The 24,856-nt window shown below is 36.8% G+C and overlaps 1 protein-coding gene across 5 annotated transcripts in view; it reads right to left on the bottom strand.

Moving 5' to 3' along the window:
- Positions 1-24,856, bottom strand: part of ENPP2 (ectonucleotide pyrophosphatase/phosphodiesterase 2) — a 200,513-nt gene that overhangs the window by 67,774 nt on the left and 107,883 nt on the right. For 3 of the 5 annotated variants that reach the window (XM_069081248.1, XM_069081247.1, XM_069081249.1), the window contains exons 10-13: positions 14,367-14,432; positions 13,636-13,708; positions 8,539-8,694; positions 6,072-6,180 (exon numbers count right to left, since the gene is read on the bottom strand). In XM_069081248.1, the coding sequence (XP_068937349.1) occupies positions 6,072-6,180; positions 8,539-8,694; positions 13,636-13,708; positions 14,367-14,432 (404 nt within the window). The remainder of the gene's footprint in view (positions 1-6,071; positions 6,181-8,538; positions 8,695-13,635; positions 13,709-14,366; positions 14,433-24,856) is intronic. The other 2 variants (XM_069081250.1, XM_069081251.1) reach the window with 1 other exon arrangement.

Here is a 24,856-nt window from a genome sequence, read left to right as displayed (position 1 = left end):
ATAAATCATTGACTAATTTGATTTTTAAATTGGAAAGAAGAAAATCAACTTATCAATGTAAAAAATGAAAAAAAAACAAATTTACCACCAATGAAAAGGAAATAAGTGATTATTGACAGCTATTTTGTCCAACTATATACCAATAAAACTGACAATCTAAATGAAATGGATGAATATTTACAAAAATATAAATTTTCCAGAATAAAAGAACAGAAAATAGAGTACCTATCTTAGAAGAATCAATTGTATGAACCATAAATGAGGTCTTTAAGGAAAATAAAACCTAGGGCCAGATAGATTAACAAATGAATTCTATAAAACATTTAAAGAGCATTTAATTCCAATAGAATACTTTTGGGGGAAAAGGGTTAAAGAAGTCTTTCCAAATTCCTTCTGTGACACAAAAATGTTCTTGATACATAAACCAGAGAGGATCAATCAGAGAAAGAAAATTATGGACTAATTTCCCTAATGAACAGTGATACAAATATTTTAAACAAAATACTAGCAGAGAGATTACAGCAATATATCACAAAGATCATACACTATGACCAGTCTGAGTTTATACTTAGAATGTAGGACTGCTTCAATACTAAGAAAACTATCAGGGTAACTGACTAGATCAATAGCAAAAATAGTGAAAAATCACATGATTATTTCAACAAATACAGAACAAGCTTTTGACAAAATAGAACAATTTAAAATATGTAACAAATACTAGAAATCATAGAAATAAACAAAGCTTTCTTTAAAATGATAAGTAGTATTATCTAAAATGAAGAGGAAGCATTATTGTAAATAAGTGATGAAACAAGAATGTCCATTACCACCATTATGATTCAGTGTTGTATTAGAAATGCTAGCTACAGCAATATAAGAAGAAAAAGAAATTGAAAGAATAAACATTGGGAATGAGCAAATAAAACTATTGATTTCTGCAGATGATATGATGGTTTACCTAGAGAACCCAAGAGAGTCAACTTAAAAAAAAAAAACTAGTTGAAATAATTGACAAATGTTTGCAAAGTTGAAGGATATAAAATAAATCCACACAAATCATCAGCATTTCTGTATATTACCAACAAAATCCAGAAGGAAGGAACAAAAAGGAAAAGCCTATTTAAAATAACTATGGACAGTTTAAGACTTAGGAGTCTACTGCAAGTCACACTCATAAATTATGTGAACACAATTACAAAATGCTCTTCACATACAAAAAAAAATCTAAATAGAGAAATATTATTTATTCATGGGTAGTACCAGTAAATATAATAAAGTGGCAATACTACCTAAATTAATTTACTTATTCAGAGTCATACCAATAAAATTACCAAAGAATTGCTGTATAGAACCAGAAAATAATAACAAAATTCATATGGAGGAACAAAAGGCAAAGAGAATCGATTCAAGAGAATTCAAGAGAATCGATGGGGGAAAATGTGAGGGAAGAGTAACTAGCAGTAACAGACCTCAAGTTATATTACAAAGCTGTATTCAGCCAATTTGGTACTGGATAAGAATAGGTTGATCAAATAGGCACAGGATACACAGAAGCAAATGATATCTGATAAACCCAAAGATACCATCTACTGGGGCAAGAACTCACTTTTTGACAAAAACTGTTGGGAAAACTTGAAAGTAGCCTGGCAGAAACTAGGTATAGACTAACATTTCATACTGTATACCAAAATAAGCTCAAAATGAGTACATGATTTAGACTTAAAGCATGATATCATAAGTAAATTGGTGGAACAGGGAAGAAATTATGTCTCAGATCTATGGATAGGAGAAAGAGTTCATGACCAAACAAGAGAGAGAAAGGTTCACAAGAGGTAAAATAGATAATCTTGACTATGTAAAGTTAAAAAGTTTTTTTTTTTCAAACAAAACTAATGCAGGCAAAATTAGAAGAAAAGCAGAAAACTGGGGAAAATCTTTTCAGTGAGTTTCTGATAGAGATCTCACTTCTAAAACATATAGGGAACTGAGTCAAATTTAGAAAATAAAAGCCATTCTCCAACTGATAAATGATCAAAGGATAGGAATAAGTAGTTTTCAGAGGACAAAATCAAAGATATGAATTATCATATAAAAGTGTTCTAAATCACTAAAATTAGAGAAATGCAAATTAAAACAAGTCTGAAGTACCATTTCATACCTATCAGATGGGCAAAGATGACCAAAAAATGGAAAATGACAAATGCTGGAGGGGATGTGGGGGGAAGATGTGGATTAATACACCGTGAATAATGAGTTGTAAACTAATTCAACCATACTGAAAAGCAACTTAGAACTAAACCCAGAAATTTATTAAAGTATAAAAACCTTTGATTCGGTAATACTGCTACCAGAGCTATACCCCAAAGAAATCAAAGAAAGAGGAAAAGGACCCATATGTACAAAATTATTTATGGCAACACATTTTGTGATGGCAAAGAATTTGAAACTAAGAAAATGTTCATAACTTGAGGAATGGCTGAACAAGGTATCTTATATGAATGTGATAAAATACTACAGTGCTGTAAGAAATAGTGAAGGGGACCATTTCAGAAAAACCTGTGAAGACCTGTATAAATTGAGGCAAAGTGAAGTAGGCAGAACCAGAAAAAACAATCTACATAGTAACAATATTGCCAAGATAATTGACTTTGAAAGACTCAGTAACTCTGATCAACACAATGATCCACTACAATTCCAAAGGACTCATGATGAAAAATGTTATCACCTCCAAATAGATAACTGATGCATACAGAATGCATATTAAATCATTTAAAAAATTTTTTAAACATGGCTGATGCATAAATGTGTTTTGCACATTTATTATTTCTGCAACTATTTGTAATAGGCTTTCTTTTTCTTGCCTTCTCACTGAGTAGGAGTGGAAAAGAATTTGAAACTTAAAAAAGAATAGAAAAGTCAGGAAGGAGAGAGGTAAGGAGGGAGGGAGAGGGAGAGAGAGAGAAAGAGAATCAGAATATCTCTTTGAGTAATTCAAAGAGACTTAAAACCATAACCATCAAACCTTGTTTACTGCCTTTTAGCCCCAAACAAATTATCATGAATATTCTCTAGTCTAAATAACTCTATAAAATATTGCATGCTTCTTTGTAAACAAAGAACTAGAAACAGACTAGCTTAGTAGGCCCTAGATCAGTATCTTAAAGAGTCCTTGGTCTAGAAGCATTTTTTAGATTGAAGAGAGAAGGAAAAGGCTGATTCGAATTTTATTTTATTTTTTTTACCTCTAAGTGCCTCTGTCCAGCTCATAGTTGGCATTCAGAGAGAATGGAAGTTCTATTATATGGCAGTATATACGAATATAACTCTATCTATAACTCTCTCTTTCTCTCTCTCTATATGTGTGTGTATGTATAAATACATACATATATATATATATACATGCACACATATACATATACATCATATATATTTCCTCCAGGAAACATTCACCAAGAAAATTAGACTGACTGAGCATGTAGTAAGAGTGAGAAACAATAGATGGACAGCCTGAGGGCTGCACTCCAAACTGTACCCTATTAAGAGATCTATATTAAAGCGCCCAATACAATGAGTAGATTTTCTATGGAGGATTTTAAAGAATCACAGAATTTTAGAGTTGGAAAGGACCTCAGAGGTCACTTTCTACAACCCATACACAAAATCAATCCCCACTTTCTGACCCCACTCTATGACTATCTGATAAGTGGTCATGAAGCGTCTGCTTAAAGATGACCGATGAGGGGAAGCCCACTATCTCTTGAGGCAGCCCATTCCAGCTTTGCACCACGATGACTATTATGAAGTTTTTCCTGAGATCAATCATTAATCCGCCTCTTTGTTATTTCTACCCAATGGTTTTGCTCTCTGGAGCCCAATAGAATAACCCTAAACTCTCCTCCACATAAAAGCCTTTCAGAAACAATAGTGAACTTCATCACTCTCTTCCCCTAATATTCTCCTTTCCAGCTAAACACCCCCTTTTCTTCCAACTGACCCTCTTGTGGCATGGACTTCAGGCCTTTCATCATCGTGCTTGTTCTCTTCTGGGCATTCTCTAGCTTATCAAGTCCTCTCTAAGCTATGGCATCCAGAACTCAACATAATCATTCATATGTTATCTTACATATAGCTCTTCCTTGTTCCTAGAAGCCATGTAGTCTTGATGCAGTGTTGATTTATAATGAGTTGTGGTTCACTAATATCCTCATTTCATTTTCAGACAAACTACTATGGATGTCTGCCCCCATCTTGTTCTTATGAGACTGACTCTTTGTACCCAAGCATAAGTCTTTGCATGTATCCCCATTGAATTCCTTCTTATTAAATCCAATCCAATGCTCTACCTTGTCAATATATTTTTGGATCCTGATTCTGTCATCCAGTATATTAGCCATCCCCCCTGCCAACATTCTGTTATTTGATAAACATACTATTTATGCCTTTATCTAAGTCATTAATAAAAATATTAAATAACACAACTCTGTGTTATACTACTATGCAGGCAACCAGAGACTTCACAGAAACCTTAGAAATCATGGGTAAGTCTTCTAACTCAGTCCTTGAAGTAGGTGGTATAGAATTTTCCATTTCCATCCACACCTTCCCCCTCAAGGACTGAGTTAGAAGAGTTACTTTGTCTTCTCATTTCCATAGTTCTCCCTATTGCACCAGGATCTTCACAGAATCACAGAGTATCAGAGTGGGAAGGGGTCTGAGAGGCTATCCAATTCAACCTGGCTCTGAACATGAATTCTTTCCACAGTATCCTCAACAAATGGTAGTCTAGGCATTGTTTAAGACCTCTCAAGTAAGAGGGAACCTACCACCCCCTCAGAGAGTCAATGCCACTTTTGCATAAAATGAGTTATTAGGAAGTTTTCCTTACATCAAGCCTAAATCTATTTATGCAACTTTTATCTAGTCATGCCTTTTTGGGCCAAGCAGTACTAGTAAAATCCCTCTTCCATATGAGGGCCCATTATTGGCACATTTGCTAATAATGGGAAAGCACTGTCTCACCATCCTACTGCTTTCTTTGAAAATACCCTTTCTGCCTACTGTCATTCCCTAATAGGTTCTGGAACTTCCCTATTGAAAACAACTGCAGAAATATACAAATGTATATATATATATATACACACACATACATATACAAGACACACATATACATATATAGATACATATATATGTGTGTATGTCAAAAGCCATTTATACAGTTAGTTAACTATAATATATTTAAGGGGGGAATTAAGATTTTTAGAATAGTCCTCAGCATATTATAAAGCCACAGAAAGATAGTGTTTTAAACTAAAATGGATGCAGCACATGCTTAGCACATATTGGTCAAGGGAAAGGCAATGCACCATTCCCCCAAATCTGGTTCATGCAAAATCTGAGTGTAGCTTAAAACTTCTCTCAGTAAAAGGGTAACAACATACATGACCATGACAGAGGTTAAGAATAAAAATAAATAAAACATCTTTGAACTGGAAGAAATGTAAAAAAAATAAAATCTTTTACTTGGTTTTACTTCAATTGGTATAAATGTGGTGATTTTGCATAATTGCTTTGTGTATATTACATTGCAATATACATCTGTAAGATGTATCCTCAAAGATTTTATTGTGGACCTGTATGACTAGAGAAGGAGGTGGGAAAGTTATGTAAAGAGAGTATAAGATAACAGATAGCCCAAGTTCTGTACCAGTATGCATGAAAAATTAAAAGAAGCAGAGAAAAATCTTTGAATATAATAGGCTATGCTTCTGTGGAAGATTTTTTTTTAATGTGCAAAAACTGCACATGATAAAAAAGCCCAGATGGGTGAGAAGATGGGAAAAAAATATAAAATGTAATTAGATGAATATCCATTTAAATACTGGAGTATTTTCTTAGAGGAGGATCCTTTCAAACATCTCCTATTTTAGAATTATAGTCTATATTTAAGAGCAGTCTATAGAAATTACTCACTCATTAATTATCAAATATTTTCTGGTATTGCCCCCACCATCGACATTAACTAGGAAGCTGTCCTTTTAAAAAAAATTTTATACAGACAGAAAAGACCTTACCATGATCTCCAACAAAGATGACATTAACACAACGATGTAGTTTCAGTTGTTTCAGTCCATCCATTAACTGTCCCACAGTTTTGTCAATTTCCCTCAGAGGATTTGTCATCTGTAAAAAATGTTGAAGAACAACCAAGTCAGTTCTTGTCTCCCTGCTTTCCTTTTCTTATTTCTCACTCATTTCCCTCCTTAGAAAGTTCTAGAGTGTAACCTTCTGTATCAAGAGGCAGAGCTTTGGCTAGGAAGATTTTTTTCTCACTACTTATTAGAGAAACTAGGGCTAATTACCTCATAGTAACTCATATATATGTATGTGTGTATAAAAATACATACACATATGAATCACCAATAAGGAAGCTTTTTATTTTTGTTTTTAAAGATGTACTGGCTGTTGTTTTTTAAAGTAGAGTTTAAAAATATAATCTTTTAAAGATGAACAGAAATAAACATTTGAAGCTCCCAAGGGACCATGAGAGATAGAAACCAGGAAAATAAGAAGATCAACAAAAGAGAAGTAAGTTTATTTTTTCAAAAGAAAAAAAAAGAATGGTTCAGCACCATGGACAGCACATGGCACATAGTAGGCACTTAATGCTTATTGAAGTGAAGGTATTCCAAGAATGCTAAGTGTTTACCTTTGATACCTAAGTTTTCCACTTGTGAATTGGGACATTATCAATACAATGATATCCATATAACTTTCCAAAGATCTTCAATATCATTTTCATGAAAAGAAAGAAAATTCAGGGAATGCTAATAGTGGAAGATTTTCTAAAAATATATAGTATAATCATTTGGACATGCAAATTCTTTCTGCTTTATTTTGAAAATAAAATGTGTCCCTTAAGAGGCATGGTGTAGTTGATAGCACAATGGTTTAGGAGTCGAGAAGAGTCAACTTTGAATTGGGTACTTAACTTTATGGGTTTCTATTTCCAGATGACTGTAAAATGAAGAGATTATACTAAATGACTTCTAGGGTCCCTTTCAGCTCCAAATCTATGACCCTATGAACAGTTTTAAACAAAAACAAATCCTTAGTTTGTTTTATATGGGTTTTGTTCATCCTATTAAAAAAAGACTAAAAGTCCACTTCTCTGAAGAATGTGTACCAAGGAAAAGGCCCCCAATCTGATCCCTTGCCCTATTGCTTCCTTTCAAAATTTTAACCTGTATGCACATGGGTCTGGTTTATTTTAACTTCAATTATTAAATAGAACATTTTTCAGACGAGTTCTCAAACATTTATGTGATAGTATGTTTTACAAATTTTACTACTTAGCTAAACTTACACAACTTTCAAAATATCACAAGACTTCAAAAGGATATCATTTCCATTCAAATAATATGCTTACTTGATATTACCTAAAAGCTACATTCTATTAATATCTCCTTAGATGAATTAATACTTCTCCTAATCCAGCTGCTCTGAGAAGATTTAATCCTTCAAAATGGGATTAAGCATCTGAAATTCCATTCCAAAGCAAACGTCACTGAAAATTTCACCCTGAAAACTGAGGAAAGAACTCCAGATACTCCCAGATGTTCTGACTGATAATGTCCTTCTGAGAAAACCCTTCCTGAAATTGTTATCTAAAGAAAAAGGAATTAAATATAGAGAGTTTAAATCCCTGTTGCTGCCATCAGTAGCAGTGAAGAATTCTTCCTTCCAAAGAGTGCCAAGAATACAGACCTAGAAAAATAGAACTAAGTTTGGACTTCACTGTTTATGACATACTAACTGACAAGAAGTTTGAGGTTATATGAGCAAACCCAAAAAAAAAAAAAAAGAAATTTGGAGTGTTTCAGATGTTCTGGCCATGTAGACATTACCCATCAATGCAAGATTACACCAACAATACTCTCTCTTTCTTACTCTTTATTGCTGTCTTCTCCTTTCATGTTCTAACCTGAAAGTGTGTTTGGTTACAAAGTTGCCAAATGATTTAAGCCAACTATTTTAAGGAGTTTTCTCCTTTTCGGTTCAAACTATCCTTGGTGTCTTCCTCCTTCCCTCCCTGTTAGAAGGATGTTGTTTTTTTAAGATTGAGCAAGTAACAATTTTCTTTGGAAAGGAAGCTTGGAAAGTCCCTTTTGTCAGAGGACCTAAGTCAGGGCAAATTATGAAATGCTTCAACTCAAAGCAATAGTTTTCTGAATATGTTTTTGAATTTCGATGCTAAAACTATTTTTGGTAGAAGCAAGGTGGTAATGGGGAGAAGCATGCTTTTCTAGCTTGATGGGCATTCAAAAAGCCCTTTAAGAAAGCTTTTTATCGTATCCATCTGAAGCAGGAAGACAGGCTTGTGTACCAGACTCTTTGGACCCTGAAAGCCAAATGGACCCTGAAAATTAAAGAAAACTTTGGGTAGGAAGTAGCACTACCATTCTAAAATGCTAAGGTACCAAGGAGAGCCTTCCCTCTAACCTTCCTGGCATAGAGCTTTGGAACAATAGGTCAACTTACTTTATCCCGACGGGCTTCCGCAGCATAATGGGTCATCCTATGTAATTTTCTTCTTCGTTTCTTTGGAGAAGCAACTGGTCTTTCCTGTCTCCTCTTAGGAGTTAGCTTCCTCTTAGGTCTCTTAGCCGGAGTAAGAGGGGAGCCATAACTACTCTCCTGTACTGGCGGAGAGAGATGTCTGGACTCAGAAGAAGCCTGTCACCCCCAGGGGCAGAGAGTACAACTAACCCTTTGCCATTTGGTGTCAGCAGAGTCTTGGCCAGAAAGAAAAAGCCTTCTTAGGTGATAAGGAAGTTGGTACAAGGGACAATTTAGGGACCTCTTGCAAAGAGGAACCCCCTAAATTGGTCTTGCTGGCAGGGTAGCAGCTTTTGCACTAATAGCATGAGTACAAAGGGACTCTGTAATTGAAATGAACTTCGGGAGCCCATTTTATGAACAAATACCCATGTGGGTTTATATTAGCAAAGGAGGTCAACTTTACAGATATCTCTAGATAACTGGTTCATCTGAGTACAGGGTTAAGTTCCAAAATTTTCCTTTTGAAATTAGGGAGATTCTAAGAGAAAATCATTAAGCCCTTTTAATTTCTAATATCTCCTGGAGGAAACAATCAACATTTTTTTCCTACCCAGAAACCACCTTCATTAGAGAAGGCATGGCATGATTATTGCTATATGTAAAGCAAGAATACTAGATTGGGAGACAGAGGACCTGGCTTCTAATCTCACCTCTGCCATCTACTACCAGTAGCATCTTAGATGAGTTATTTTGCCTCTCTTGGCCTCAATTCCCTTATATAATAAGAGGGTTGGGGGCAGCCAGGTGGCACAGCGATTAAGAGCACTGGCTCCAGTGTTGGGATAACCTGGGGATTGAATCTGGGCTCAGACACTTAGCACCCACCCAGAAACACCTGGCTCTGTAACCTTGAGCAAGTTACTTAACCCCAATTGCTTAAAAAAAAAAATAAGAGGGTTGGACTAAATGACCTCTAGGGTCTATTCTAACTCTAAATCTATGATCCAATAGGCTAAGGGTCACATAGGATAGGACTCACTCCAAGATCTAGTAGGCACTCCAAGATCTATTAGGTACCTATTATGATAATGGTCATCTTTATTGGCAAGTATCAACCAAAAAAATATTCCAAGAGTGGAATTAGCCATAGAGGCAAAAAAAAGTCAGTTTCAGTCTTAAAGAAGCCTTCAGAAAAACTCATTACAGCACATCATAAGCACAGGATAGAGAATATGTCATACTGTTATAGCTTCTGTATATTCAATCCTTAGATGAAGGAGTTCTAGGTCTAAGGCTATCAATAACACATTTTAATATACTAATATTAATAGATTAATTTAATATATAAAGAGCACTTTGTAACCTTGCACAATTCAATTGACCATTGTGACATTTGGTTTCCATATCTGTAAAATGAGGATAATAATCCATTATCATTATTTAATTATTTATCTTTTCAAATTGGGGTAATTCTAAGATAAAAATCATTAAGCACTTTTAATTTCTGATGACCCCTGGAGGAAATCTATTTAAGTATTGTCTACCAGAAACTACCTCCTTTGGGGAATTTTGTGGGCAGGGGGGAGGTCAGTGGAGAATAGCTGTGGAAATTTGTTTTTGAGAATTAAAAGAATAATGATAGCTAACTGATATTTGGGTGTTACTAATCATTGGAGTGAAGTGGGCACCCTGCTTTGTTGGTACTACAAAAGTGACTTTAAAATGCCATTTATTTGAGGACTGCCTAGCTGAGCTTGGTTGGGCTGGTCACAGAGACATTTGAATGCAAGAAGGGAGAAGGGGAAGAATTAGGTTAGTGTATCTAGGGAGGCAGGGGGATCTGCCATGCTAATTTGTCATTTTCAGGACAAGCAGTTGCAAAAGGAGATTCTGTTTGCCACTCATCCCTCTCACGGCTGGAGATTTTGGAAGGCACAGCCCCACAAACTTCGATCTTTTAAAATGCTTCAAGCTTTCAGGCAAGTCCCAATGAGAAGAGTAGCAAGAAAGAAAAAAGAGGAGTTTCTCATTTCATGGTTCCCAAACACATTCAGCAAGAGCTCAAATCTGCCCATCAGACTCCAGGCCATTTGCAAGAGACCTAAACATTCTGAAGACTCCCAAGAGTCATTCCAAGACAGCATGTTAGAGGAGCAGCAAGAATTGGTTTTAGTTGAAACAGGTTTTCGTCCAATGATTACTTTGCATAAGTTTCCTCCTTGGAAAGTTAGAGGGAGAAGAAAGCTAAGTTCTTATTAACCAGCCATTCTCTAGCCTGACTTGAGAAGAATTAGCCTAAGGTTATTGAGGGTGGAGATAAGGGAGGGCTATTGGCCCAGCTTTCAAAAGTCTGCTAGGCCATCTGAGGAGGGTAGTAACTAGTCAGCCAAAGCTCTGCCTCTCGACCTGGAAGGGCAACCTACCAGAGTGTCACTGAGGAGGAAGCACAGAAGGTAAAAGAGAGATCGCAGAAATCCAAAAGCAAGCACATATCTGAACATTCACCAGTACCCTGTGAAACCAGGAGCAAAACCCTATCGCACGAGTACGAAGTTTGATAGGATAATTATCATCTTTTTTTCATGGAAAACTTGACACTGTAGTCAAACAAAGTGCCGACTTGAACTTCAGAAATAAACAATTTGTGTTCCAGGGTGTTTTAACCAGACATAACTTCAAATTCATTCTCCATGTCCATTTCTTTATTTTAAAGCACAAAATCATACTTTACCTCATAAAAATCCTTCAGATCATCAATTCCTTAGATGGACCACATAATGCTTTTAAAATATATTATGAGAAGCCAACATTAATTTGCCATAATCTTGAGCCCAAAGCATGTATTCAACAGAAGAGAGATTTTCCTGAGTTGTTTTAGTTTCTCATTTCACATGACTAAACTTTGTCTTTGCCATCTTTAATTCATTTAACTATAAAATATAGTTAACTTAAAATATAGACCTAACATGAAATATTAATATAATATATTAATCAGTCATTGTTTTATTTAATTAATATAGAGCTAGAACTAATAATTCAACAGGAACTATTCTTAACCAGTTAAATACTAGGAGGTCAAACAAGCTTCATATTGTATGTATGTAGATAACAATCTTAGTCATTTGTCATCTATGCTTCATAAGAATGAGGCAGTCACCTGTTGAGGAAAGAGCCTGGACTGGTTGCATTTGTGAAGTTTGGATGCCACTTACTTTGTAGCCATGCACAATTCAATTGACTGTTCTGACATTTGGTTTCCACATCTGTAAATATGTATGTACTTCTAGTATATGTCTATTCTAAACAATGTGAGCTTAGTTTTATTTGTATTATTATCATGGAATATCAGAGAATCTATCAGTCTCCAACAACAAACATTTTTAAACACACTGGTAACAAAGGTAAAATTTTAGATTCTCAGAAAAAAAAATCTCACAAACCTAAATTAAGAAAGAGGGGTAGAAACCGTAAATATATCAAAATGTTAAATTTGCAAAATCCAGGGGGTTTGGAAAATTTCTACACTGAAATGTCAGTATAGAGCATCATTTGACACTAATGTACCACCCAAAAATATTCATGGAAAAATACTCTTAGAATTTGAAATTACATTGATAGGCGTTGTAAAAGAGAAAGTCTACAATCAAAATTCCTGGCTACCTAATAAAAGATGAATGGCATAGCTCTCAAATAGATTAATTTCAATTCCAAACTGTCTCTAAGAGTATTTTGTTCCTCTTATGAAGGAGTTTCAGAATTGGTTACCCAACTATAACCATTCTTCATCAATGCCTCCCTTCTATGCCCTCTACCCCTCAATCCAAATCACTTTGCTCCAGAAATTGAACAAGTATGGGAGTACTTTGCACATAGTAGGCATTTAACAAATATTTATTGAGTTGAATTGAAAGCTACAATGTAGCAGGAACACCAGACTTCACATCAGAAGAATCAGGTTGGAATCCCAGCTTTGCCACAAATTAGTTATTTGACCATTGACAAATCATTGAACTTTTCCACACTTCAATTTCTTCATTCATAAAACAAGGCTAATATGTACACTATCTGCCATCAAGAAGATCAAATTAAATTGTGTTTGTAAAGTACTTTTTAATTCTAAGGGGGTAGGTACTAAACCTATGGTTTCACTAGATTGGGGAACTCTGTGTTGAGAAAGCTCCTACTGCCAATGCAAGTAAAGCAGCTTTTCTGCTACTTCTAGCCCTAGAAGTCACTGATACTTTAAGTGAATTGTCCAGGGTCATAAAGGTTACTGAGACTAAGTCACTGAAACATTAAGTGAATTGTCCAGGGTCATAAAGAAAAGATGCCAGAGGTTGAATCTGAACCTAGGACTTCCTTGCTCTTAGGCCAGTTCTCTATACAATATATTAGAAATTCTTCTCATTATGCAATTATGAACTATTATTACATTTTTATTATCAGACTTCATCTTTGAAAACTTAAGTCCCTAGAAAGAATTTTTCAACTGTCCTTTTCACCTTCACATTCCTTTGCACTCTAAACCCCAGGATTAAAAGCACTTACTTCCAAGTCAACCTATATGATAGAACAGAGGCAATAAGGTGTATTGGATAAAGTCTGAATTTAGAGCCAGGAAGAGTTGGGATCAAATTCCATCTCTGACACTATCTGTGTGACCTTGAGTGAGCCCAACTCTAATAGATGAGCTTCAGATGGAGAGAACCCATGCACTGGGAATTCCCGCATAATGAAGAAACCACAGAGCTTTAGTATATTTAAATATATGCATCATAGCAGACATCAGAACTGGATTATTCCCCACTTTTTACAGTACCAGTTTTCAGCCCTGTGTTTTATTAACACAATCTGACCCAAATCACTTTATGAAAGACAGACATCCTAAAAACTCAAGCCAAGTGATCTTAAAGTGATTTTAAAATGTTTTTGGTTATAAACCAACAACAAAGATACACTACTCCCATGAATCTACCATGTTTCATTGCCTAAAAACTGAATCAGGTTTCACAAAGGGAGAGCAGAGAGTAGTCCAGTGATACCTGTTCCTCTCAGGCAGATTATGAATATACTAACCTCAGGGCCAAATGGGCCATATTTGTGTCCAGCTGCATCTGGCTGTTCAGAATAGAAGGCATAGACAGAAGGCCTACAAGAAAGATTGGGCGTCAGAATCTCTCTCCCAACCCTAAACATACCAAAATGTCCTCTCCTGACCCAGCAAAAGATCCTCTCAAATGAAGTTAATTAACCTCCCAACCACTGTTTCTATTATGGAAAACTCATGCATTTTTCTTCTCTCAGTTCCCATTCCTCCCTGCCCCCACAACACAATTTAGAAATTAGTCACTCTATAACTTCATTAAGTTATCAGAATCCATGTGGTGAAAGGCACCAGGCAACACCCAAGAGAATACATGGTCCAAGGAAAACTCACATGGACTATGGAAGCTGTATCATTTAAGAATTCTTTATTAAAGTCACAATTAAGTCTTGACATTTTATCAACCCTTAGGGTGCTACTTGTACATTTCCCAAAGCTCCTGATTTATTTAAGCTAGGGTACAATTAATAGGATAAATAGTTGATGTTAATCCATGAAATTAAATGTTCCTTGATAATCAAAGCCCATTCTATCCCTCTTAAGGAACCTGTGACATGGTTAAGACTAAGAGCCACACAACATTAATAATACCAAACATTGGCTGGAATCCTGGTTTAATTTTCTGTCTAGTTTTCCATATAATTCACATCTAAAATGGAAATTTACAAGAAAGAAAGAAAATTAGAAAAGGACTAAAATTTACCTTTCATTATCCGGAAGGGTAAGCCACTGCAGTATTGTTAATATTCTTCGCTCATGAGGGATGACGCTAGGGTCCAAAAACATACACAACAGACACAGTTAACATAAAATTGCAGAAGGAGGAAAAAAATTTGAAATATGATGAGTTTTTATGTTGCCAGTAGGCCAAGTTCATCTTATTTGTCACAATCTGTTTTCACTTGGCTTTAGTAAAAATCCTCTTTCATATTAATGTTTAAATTCATCTTTCCATTTGCCACATTCTACATTGCTCAACTTCTGCCACAGGACACCAAGGTTGGAAAATGTGATTCATGGTCAAATTGAGGAACCTTCTTGTTCAACGTGTAGTCTAGAGAGGCAATATGTGATAGGAGAGACAGCAGTGGGCTAGGTGTAAAGAGATCTGGGCCATAGTCCCAAGTCTGCCAATAGCCATTTGTGTGTGTCCTTGTACAAAGCACTTGACTTTTCTGGGCCCCAGTTTCCTCATCTCCAAAGTGAGAAAGTTTGACTATGATATTTTGAAGATGCCTTCAGGAATGCTCTCTACTATATAGGGAAGGTAGCTAGCTATAATTATAAGACTTTGGAAAATAATGCAATTTCCTCCATATTGACTACCTTGCTCAAGTTGGGATCCTATATTGAACTCTATGCCTTTAAGAGCCTGCAGAATGGAAAGAACTGAAAGGCAGGGAATTAGCCTCTTCTTGTCCATATATCCCTAATGCTTATGCACATAGTAAGTATTTCTTAAGTGCCTACTATGTGTCATGTACTGTTCTAAGCCCTGGTGATACAAAGGTAAAAGGCACACCCTGCTGTCAATGAGCTCATGAACGTAGTAAATTAGTTGAATTGAATATCATTGTTATGACAGAATCTTATTCTACAAAGAAATGCAATAAAGAGTCCCACCTCCCTTTTTATGTATTCAGAGTTGGAAAATATGACTTTTTTTTCCTGGTTGTTCCACTCCAAGAGAAGAAGCACCTATAGGTGCTAGAGATATATAAGCTGAAAGTTCAGATGGAAGCAAGGAAGGAAGGAGGGAGGGAGGAAGAGAGGGAGGGAGGGAAAGAGGAAGAAAGGAAGGAAGGAAGGAAGGAAGGAAGGAAGGAAGGAAGGAAGGAAGGAAGGAAGGAAGGAAGGAAGGAAGGAAGGAAAGAAGGATGGGAGAAAGAGAAAGGGAGAAAGGGAGAAAGAGAGAAAGAGAGAAAGAGAGAAAGAGAGAAAGAGAGAAAGAAAGAAAGAAAGAAAGAAAGAAAGAAAGAAAGAAAGAAAGAAAGAAAGAAAGAAAGAAAGAAAGAAAGAAAGAGAAAGAAAAAAGAAAGAAAGAAAGAAAGAAAGAAAGAAAGAAAGAAAGAAAGAAAGAAAGGAAGGAAGGAAGGAAGGAAGGAAGGAAGGAAGGAAGGAAGGAAGGAAGGAAGGAAGGAAGGAAAAAACAAAGAAAGAGGTTTAACTGCATTTGTTTTAAGAAAGAAAAAAGAAAAACATGGTCAAATTGGTTTACCCTTTTAGGTTTCAATTTTAGTGACAATGTTGAACTGAATGATCTCTAAAGTCCCTTGGAACTTGAACTTTAGTTACTTAATTCCTTGAACTCCTCCTGGTTGTTACCATCACAGGCACCTATGTGGGCAGATTACTTAGCTCCAAGCTGAAGTGTACTCTGACTACCTTTTCTGGAGTGTGGCCTTCTATGTTATACGCTAGATTTACTCTACTCAAAGATAGTAAAATGATGATTAATATTTAAGCTAATTAATTCCGTAACACAAGAAATTCACCCTATCTGAACATGACCATTATATATTTTGAATTGCTTTATAACTTAGAAAGGCAAAGGTTATATAGCCTTTAATCTGTCTCTATTGTAACTTTAAAACTTACTCAGTTTAGTAAAATCAATATGAAATATATAAATGAAGGCAGAAGTAGCCTGCTTGATTCTATGAATTCTGACAAGTTAAAAGGAATTGTATAAAATGTATAGCTTAAATGCATTTAGTAACTCTTATGAGATACTATTTTCAGATATAGCAAAGTGATATTGGTAGTGTATGTACCCAGAAGGACAGAATTAGAATCTTATTGCAAACAGACCGACTCCAAAATCCAACTAAAAGGATAGAACAGTAGAGTGTAGAGAAAATAGCATGGGATAAAGAGACAGAAGACTTAAGTTCCATGTCTAGCTTTGTGACTAATTGGCCTTATGACCTCAGCCAAGTCATTTTACTTCTCAGATCTTTTCAGAGGCCTTAATTGCTAAATAAGGGGATTGAACTAGATAATAGCTAAAGTCTCTTCAAACTCAAAAATTATATTTTAGACATTGCATTTTAGACAATGTGTGAGATGTCCATATATGTCCCCAAAATATGGTCCCTGACCATTAGAAGCTTAAAATCAAATGTCCAACAAAAACAAAAAAAAAACCTAAAGAGTTGTGTTTATCCAAACAGAAAGATAATCATACTTTAATATGCTTGTTTTACTTTTCCTTAATACAATACAGTGTTGGTGTTGAATTTTTGAGTATAGGGGAAGGATAGAAAATCTATATGGTGGGATGGCAAAAGATAAAAGAAATAGTGAGATAAAAGAACAGGATGAAACTTTAGAAGTTGGGAATAAGGTATATAAGAAAATAAGGTGACGGGGAGGAGCCAAGATGGCAGAGTAGAAGCACAACCTTCCCACGGCTCCGGCTTCCACCCTCCCCAATCCATGTAAAAAGGAGACTCTAAACAAACTTTAGAGCTGCAGAACCCAGAAAATGACACAGAGAAGCTAACCTCCTGCTGAGGACAGCCCAGCAAGCTGCAGGAATTGGCCAGCACAGTGCTCTGGGAGCTGAGCCCAGCCCCATGCCAAGGCTTTAGCCCCAGGGCTGGCCTGACCAGCTGCCGGCCAGAGGGACTCCAGATCAGCAGAAGCTGTGGCCGTTTCCAGATTTATCAACACATAGACACAAAGGACAAAGTGAGAGGCTACATCTTGAGAAATGCTAGACTAGATGAATCAAAAGCTGGAAATAAGATCACTAGAAGAAATGTCAACAGTCTTACATATGCAGATGATACCATTCTGGTGGCAGAAAGTGAAGAATTAAGATGCCAATTGATGAGCATGAAAGAGGAGAGTATAAAAGATGATTGAAGTTTAATATAAAAAAAATAAAAATAGAAAAACAAAAACAAAAAAAAAAGGAAATAAGGTAAAAGAATCATAGATCTTGGGGCAGCCAGGTAGCACAGCAAGTAAGAGCACAGACCCCAGAGTCGGGATGACCTGGGATCGAATCCGGGCTCTGATACTTAGCACCACACCCAGAAATAACTGGCTGTGTAACCTTGAGCAAGTTACTTAACCCCAATTGCTTAAAAAAAAAAGAATCATAGATCTTGATCAAAAACAGCCCCCTCATGGCGTAGAAGAGAAAACAGGCCAAGAGAGACATTAAGTGACTTTCCCAAGGTCACATAGCCAAGATTCAAACTTCTGTCCTATGATCCCAGATTCAGCACTCATCCCACACTGTTGAAGAATAAAGACATCTCAGTTGTGACGGAGGCTCTGCCCACCCAAAAACTGTTGGGGTTTCACAGAGTCAGACCACCTCTAATCTAAACATAGGCATTTATTGAGATTGACTCCTCTCATGAAGTGGGCTAAGTTCCAAGAGGAACCAGCAACTTGGGAGAAAGCAAGATGGATTTTATAGGGTAAAGATGCAATTACATAACAGAAATTATGAATATTAAAAAGGCAGGAGGGGGTTGTTAAGGTAATGCAGGAGGAGCCCCATCTATGGTTCAGTGGTCAAACATTCTGGTCATGCTGCCCTCCATTTGGCTAGCTATTGTGGTCTTGTCTGGTCAAGATAGATAGTTCAGTATTGTGGTCCTGTCTTTGGCCAAATGGATGATATGATTGTGGTTGAGTACAAGAACATACCTGCTTCTGTGGGAATGGGTCTTGGGGCAGTGACTAGTTAGAGGTAGTGGCTGAGATCCCATCACGTGAACATGCCTGCTGTTCTGTGAGAAGTAGGAGTTCATGGACATACCTGTCCATGTTCTAGTGAACAATGAGGCATAGATGAAGAAATTAGGACTTTGGTGGGGGTGGGGCCAGGTGGGGTTGGCTAAGTAGGTACAGTGGGCCTGCTATTCAGCAGGGCTGGGCCTATAATGAAGTTAGAGTATTGGAACTGGGGGCAACTTTATTAGGATTCTATCATCTCCTCTAGTTAAGGTTCAAAGACAGAAATCTGAAACATAATGAACAAAGATCAGTAGGATTATATTCTAGATGGTATACCTAAGGAGGGATAAACCAACAACATAGCCAAAATATCCGATATGTAATGGATGATGCTGCCCCAAAAGTCTTAGTGCAGCTTAAGCCTCCTGAAGTCTTATTATAGTGTTAGTGCTGTATAAACTTATATAAGCTTAAAATGCACTAAGACTTTTGGAATACCCTGTATATATGCTGCCATGATGGGAAATAACAGACACAAGTCATTCACCAAAAAAAAAAAAACTTATTTAAAAGGCAAGAATTATACTAGACTGAGCTAGGGTGGTATAGTGGATAGAGAAACAGCCTTGGAGTCAGAAAGACCTTACTTCAACTCCTTCTTCTGATACACAGAAGCTGTATGATCCTGAGAAAGTCACCAAATTTCCGGTACCTCCAAACAATTCTCCAAGTCTAGAAGGAGAGGAACAACTACTCATCTACAATGGTAGATCATCACCAGGAACTCCTTATACTCATGATGTTACGGATCCAGTACAAAAAATAATAGTAAATTGTACCGTCTATAAAATGAGTTGAGAGACCTAGCCTACATAGTCAATGGTCAGTCATCAATAAGTACTTATAAGGAGTCTACTATATGCCAGTCACTGTGCTAACCTCATGGACTTGAAGGTTTTTTGAGAATCAAATAAGATCATGGATGTGATGGGACTTTAGAATATATAAATCACTATACAAGGGCAAAGTATAATTAAATCAAATTGTACTATATTACTATTAGAGAGAAACTGAGTACTAATATATAGAATCCAAGAAATGATGGTGTTGGCCAGGCATTTATTACAGTATCATGTCCAGTTTCATGAAAGAACTTAAAGTTCACAGTAAAGAAGTCCCAGATGTTAAAGAAATCAAGATGTCATCATTTTAATGATGGCAAAGATCTATCTCAATGGGCCAAAGGGCCTTAATATTGGGACACATGACTCATTCTTATGAGTCACACAAAAAAAGAATAGCTAATGTATACAACAAATCACATTTATATGGCCCTTAAAAGCTTACAAAGCATTTTTCTCCCATCAACCATGTGAGTGAGCAGTGCCAGGGATATATTACAAGTGGGCAGACTTCAGCTCAGTGGTTTGCCATGGTTAACATAGCTAACGAGTATCAGGGCCAGGGCACAGACTCAACTCGAGTCTCCTTCCACCAAGACCGATGTTTTTTCCACTACATCACATTGCCTGTCAATAAATGCATGTGGTCTGTTTGTCCAAAAGTAAAAGGTGGGTAAGACAAATATTTTCTTCCTTCAAAAGAAACAACGATCCTGTTAATTACTCACAAATAGATGAGTGTCAACTATCTTTATAGAGATTCTAGGGAGAGAGAACTATGCTAGGACCCATAGTTACAAGGGACCCCACAGGCTATTTAATCTAACCTCTGCCATTTTACAATTAAAGAAACTGAAGCCCAGAAAGGTTGACTTGTCTAAGATGACCAAGAAGTTGGATTTGTGACTCCAGAGACAATTCTCTTTTCATGTAGTACATACTTTCAACAAATGGGAACTAATTCCATGTTAGGGTTTAAAGGAAAGATGCACAAGAATCATTCTGGTTTATGTTACAAGTGATAACACTGCTTCCTTTCATTCTCCCATCTAATTTAGATCAATCTAGAGCAATCATGCCCTCTCCCACCCCGAAGAGTTTTTGAGAATCAAATAAGATCATGGATGTGATGGGACTTTAGAACGTATAAATCACTATACAAGGGCAGAATAAAGAGGCAGATAGCCCACTGCTTTTGTGGAATAATCCATTCAATAAAACAATAAAACAAAACATTCAGCACCTATCATGTACAAGATGTTGTGCTAAGCAGAATTTCTGCCTTCTGTATGATTCAAAGGAATCTTTGGCCTTCAAACGAAAAACTCTCTTGAGCTAGCTTTTGGCCACTATACCCATACCAGCACCTGAACTTCTTTCCTGAGCAAGGGCGTTGGCCGATGGTCAGGCCCTTTGAAGATCAAATGAGATCACAGATACAGACCTAAGCAGAGCTTAGAAAAGTATAAAATGTTATACTAGTGCAAGGTATCATTAAGTCAAATTGTACCGTTACTCTTAGGGAGGAGACTGAGAATGATTTGAGAATCCAAGAAATGATGGTGTTGACTTTACCTTACACACTAAATTTCTTCCTCTCCCTTGTCAATGGACTGTGTTGCTAAGCCACCTACAGGTGAGTGTACTTATAGAAATAAGTTTTTCTTATCATAAGGGCCCTTTCTGGAAGAGAAGACCCTGATATTTCTGAATTAGGAACAGGCATTCCTAAGCAAGGATGCTTTATAAAGGGTCTGGTGGTGGGTGGCACATGACTGGTATCTCTAGACAATATCAGAGACCACTTGAATGTTAAACTGAAGATTTAGCCAAAGGCCCATGTTCCATTTCCAAGTTTGTTTAACATCCATTCAACACGTATTGATGAAGCACCTACTATGTGTTAGGCACCAGGGTTACAAAGACAAAAACAGAATCATCCTTGCCCTAAAGGAGCATACATTATAGGAAGAGGAAAGGACATGTGCACAAATGAGTTATTACTAAATGTATCTAAAATATTTTCAAAGCAATTTCATAGGAACCAGAGTACTAACAACTGACAGGGTGGGGGAGTGGGATTCACAAAGGGCTCACGTAAAAGGTGGCACTTGAGCTAAGCCCTGAAGACAGGTGGGAATTCCAGAGGTGAGAGAAGAGAGCATTCCAGGTATGGGGGGACAGTCTGGGGAAAGGCAGGGAGTTAGGAGATGGAACATCATGTACAGGGAACAGCTAATAGGCCAGTTTGGTTAGTATATGATAAGGAGTAATGTGAGATCAGTCTGAAAAGAAAGATTAAATCCCAATCAGGAGCTTGAGAAAAATTCCCCTTCACTTTATGCAGCACATAAACTTTGATGGGGACTTTGTTGCCCCCATCCAGTCAATAAATGACACAATGAACTCTGAAAAGCATCTCCTGAGTCTATAGGGTACTTTGAAACTTTAGGGATAGAATGGGGGATGGTTCTTAGGATGCACAAAATGGAGTCCAGTGAGTCTATCTCTAAGGGCACCCATTTCACTTCTCCAGCCTTCCTCCTAAGCTGGGAGGTAGCACCCTGGACTCTGAGAGGTGGGGGAGGTGGGGACTTCAGCAGCAGAGCCTTGTATGACCCTGGCCAAGTAACATAACGACTTGGTATCAGTTTCTCATCTGAAAAAATTACCAAAGCTGACCTAAATGTTCTCTACAGCCTTTCCTAGCTCCAAAGGTCCATGATTTTGACTGATCTGGAGAAGTGACTGGTGAAGGATGACTTTAATAAGAAGAAAGCACTAGGTTTGGAGCTAAAGGAGAACTAATTAAAATCCTGGCTCTACCACCAAGTAGTTTTCTGACCTTGAACAACTACTTCACCTTACTGAACCCCAGTTTCCTCATCTGTTTTATGAATAATAGTATTAATTAGATTTAATATGATTAATGATATTTATGATGCGATTTTGTATATATGATTTTATTTATCTTCACAACAACCCTGCAAGGCAAGTGCTATTATTATCCCCATTTTTTTTTCAGATGAGGAGACTAAGAGAGGTGAATTGACTTGCCCAGGATCACACAGCTAGGAAGTTTCTGAGACATGATTCAAACTCAGATCTTTCCTACTGCAAGTCTTGCACTCTATCCATTATGCCACCTAGCTACTGGTTGTTGTTGTTATTGTTCAGTCATTTCAGTCATGTCTGCACTTCATGACCCCATTTGGGGTTTTCTTGGAAAAGATACTGGAGCGGTTTGCCATTTCCTTCTCCAGCTCATTTTACACATGAGGAAACTGAGGCAAACAGGGTTAAGTGACTTGCCCAGGGTCACACAGCTAGTAAGTGTCTAAAGCTGGATTTGAACTCACAAAGATGAGTCTTCCTGACTTCAGGTCCAATACTCTATCCACTGTACCACCTAGCTGCCCTAAATACTGTTTAAGGACATAATAATGCTTTCACTAGCCACTCTTACTGGAACTTGTGAGAGACAACTAAGATAATAAATGTAGATGAGAAGTATAATGGTGATGTTGATTAAATAACTTATTTAATAACTTATGACTTATCTTCACATGGAAAGTCATGGTCATTTGTGCTATGGCTATACTGAAGGAACAACTAATTGCGCAGTCTCTGCACCCAAGCTTGTTAGGTGAATGAATGAATGTATGGATGGATGAATGAATGAATAGCAGACAGAACTCCCTGACATAAGAGAGTAAATAAGCTATAGAGAAAAAGAAGTTGCCTCCTTCCCTAAAGAAAACTCTTGAAGGGACAGCTAGGTGGAGAAGTGAATAGAGCACTGGCCCTGGAGTCAGGAGGATCTGAGTTCAAATCCAGCCTCAAACCCTTAACACAAAAACTACCCATGTGACCTTGGGCAAGTCACTTAACCTCAATTGCCCCTCCAAAAAGCAAAAAAAAAAAAAAACAAACAACCTCTTGAAATGTGGCTTTAGTACCATTCTACCTAGAGGTAAGGGTCAGTCTAGACAGTGAGATTCCTTCCATACAGTTAATAAAAGTTTCTGAGGTAGGATCTGATCCCAGGTTTTCCTGACTTGAGTCCAGCCCTCTATCTATAACACTATGCTGATCAATAAATGTTTGTTGAATTCTTATTTTTACTTATGAAAACCCCATTCCTAAACTGAACTGTAATCCTTTGATTTAGAAAAAAAATTTCTAAGAATTCCCAGCACATAGAATGGAAAGGAAAAATAATATGGAAAGCAAAAGAGACAAAATCATAGACATCTTTGGAGCACAACAGTTACCTTCTTGAAAGGTGCCAGAAGGGGGTGGAGAACATTGAGATTCAAAATCCAAACACTGTGCCTTTTCAACTCACCCTTGAACATTTGGGGGGGGGGAGACTCTCTGTATTAATTATGTTTCTGGCATCACTCCACTTTGCCAAGCAAATGCACAGAGTAGAGGAAGAAGGGGCTCCTATAAGGATCCATTACAGCCAAGGGTTAAAAAAATATAGAGTTCACAAGATTAAATTAGTAGATCAACACTCAAGTTAAGTTAAACAGTGTCATTTCCAATACACCCATACTCGTTCCTCAACTCAGGAACACTTTAGGGGAAAAAAAATCCAAAACTCTTAAAGGGAACTTCTGTCTTAGATTCAGATCCGCAAACCCAATTTCAATTTGACTCTTCAAAACTTAAAAAGCAACTTTTATTCCTGTAGTTAGAGAATATAGGTGGTGCCACTCCGGATTAACTTGAATTTGTGATTGCTTTCAGCACACTACTATTCCAAAATAGGCAGATTTTTGTTAAGGCATAAATGGCAAAGGTGGTTTATAAAAAAAAATGGAAAGAACATCTCAGTGGGAACAAAATCCCAATGAAAGCTGAAACAGATTCCTTTTCTTACTGAGGAGCCTTTAAAAAAAATCAACATGTTGACACTTTTATTAGGTATGTTTCATCTTAGCATCGTTTCATAAACATTAGCTACTAATCCTCCCCCAACACCTCTGTGGGGAAGGGACTTAACTCCATTTTCTCATTAAGGAAACCCAAGCTGAGTGCAGTGGACAAAATGGGGCTGGAACAGAGGTCTTCCTGATCTCGTCTTCCCTTCCCCACCACCAGACTACTACATCAAATTCCCAGCAGCTCAAGACCACACAAACATTTTGAAGTCACGGACCAAAATAAATAAAGTATGTTGTAATATATTTATAGAAAATGATAATGCAAACCACAGTAAAAATAGAGAGGAAGGGAAATATACATTTCCTAGGTGGGGAATGACTAAAACTCTGTAAAGTAGTGAAAAGAAAAAAAAAAGCTTTGAAAAGGATATATGGAAGAAGAAAGATTTCTCCTTGCTTGTAACTTACCTTACCTTTAAAGAATGAATGAAATGAATAAAGGAAAGAAACCCCTAAATAATTCTTTTGGTGGTTCATTGAAAACCCATGAAAGAAATGTTCCTGATGCTTTCTATATTATCCAAAATGAACACCACAGTGAAGAACTGAATAACAGCGGTCATGAGAATCCAGCAAGTTAATACCAAAAGGTATTATCTATCTATCTATCTATCTATCTATCTATCTATCTATCTATCTAT

Source organism: Petaurus breviceps, unplaced genomic scaffold, assembly GCF_028583685.1.
Source record: "Petaurus breviceps papuanus isolate PSGF00001 unplaced genomic scaffold, PetGlider_PUasm1.0 98, whole genome shotgun sequence".
Classification (NCBI taxonomy): domain Eukaryota; kingdom Metazoa; phylum Chordata; class Mammalia; order Diprotodontia; family Petauridae; genus Petaurus; species Petaurus breviceps.
This window is presented reverse-complemented; position numbering and strand designations above follow the sequence as displayed.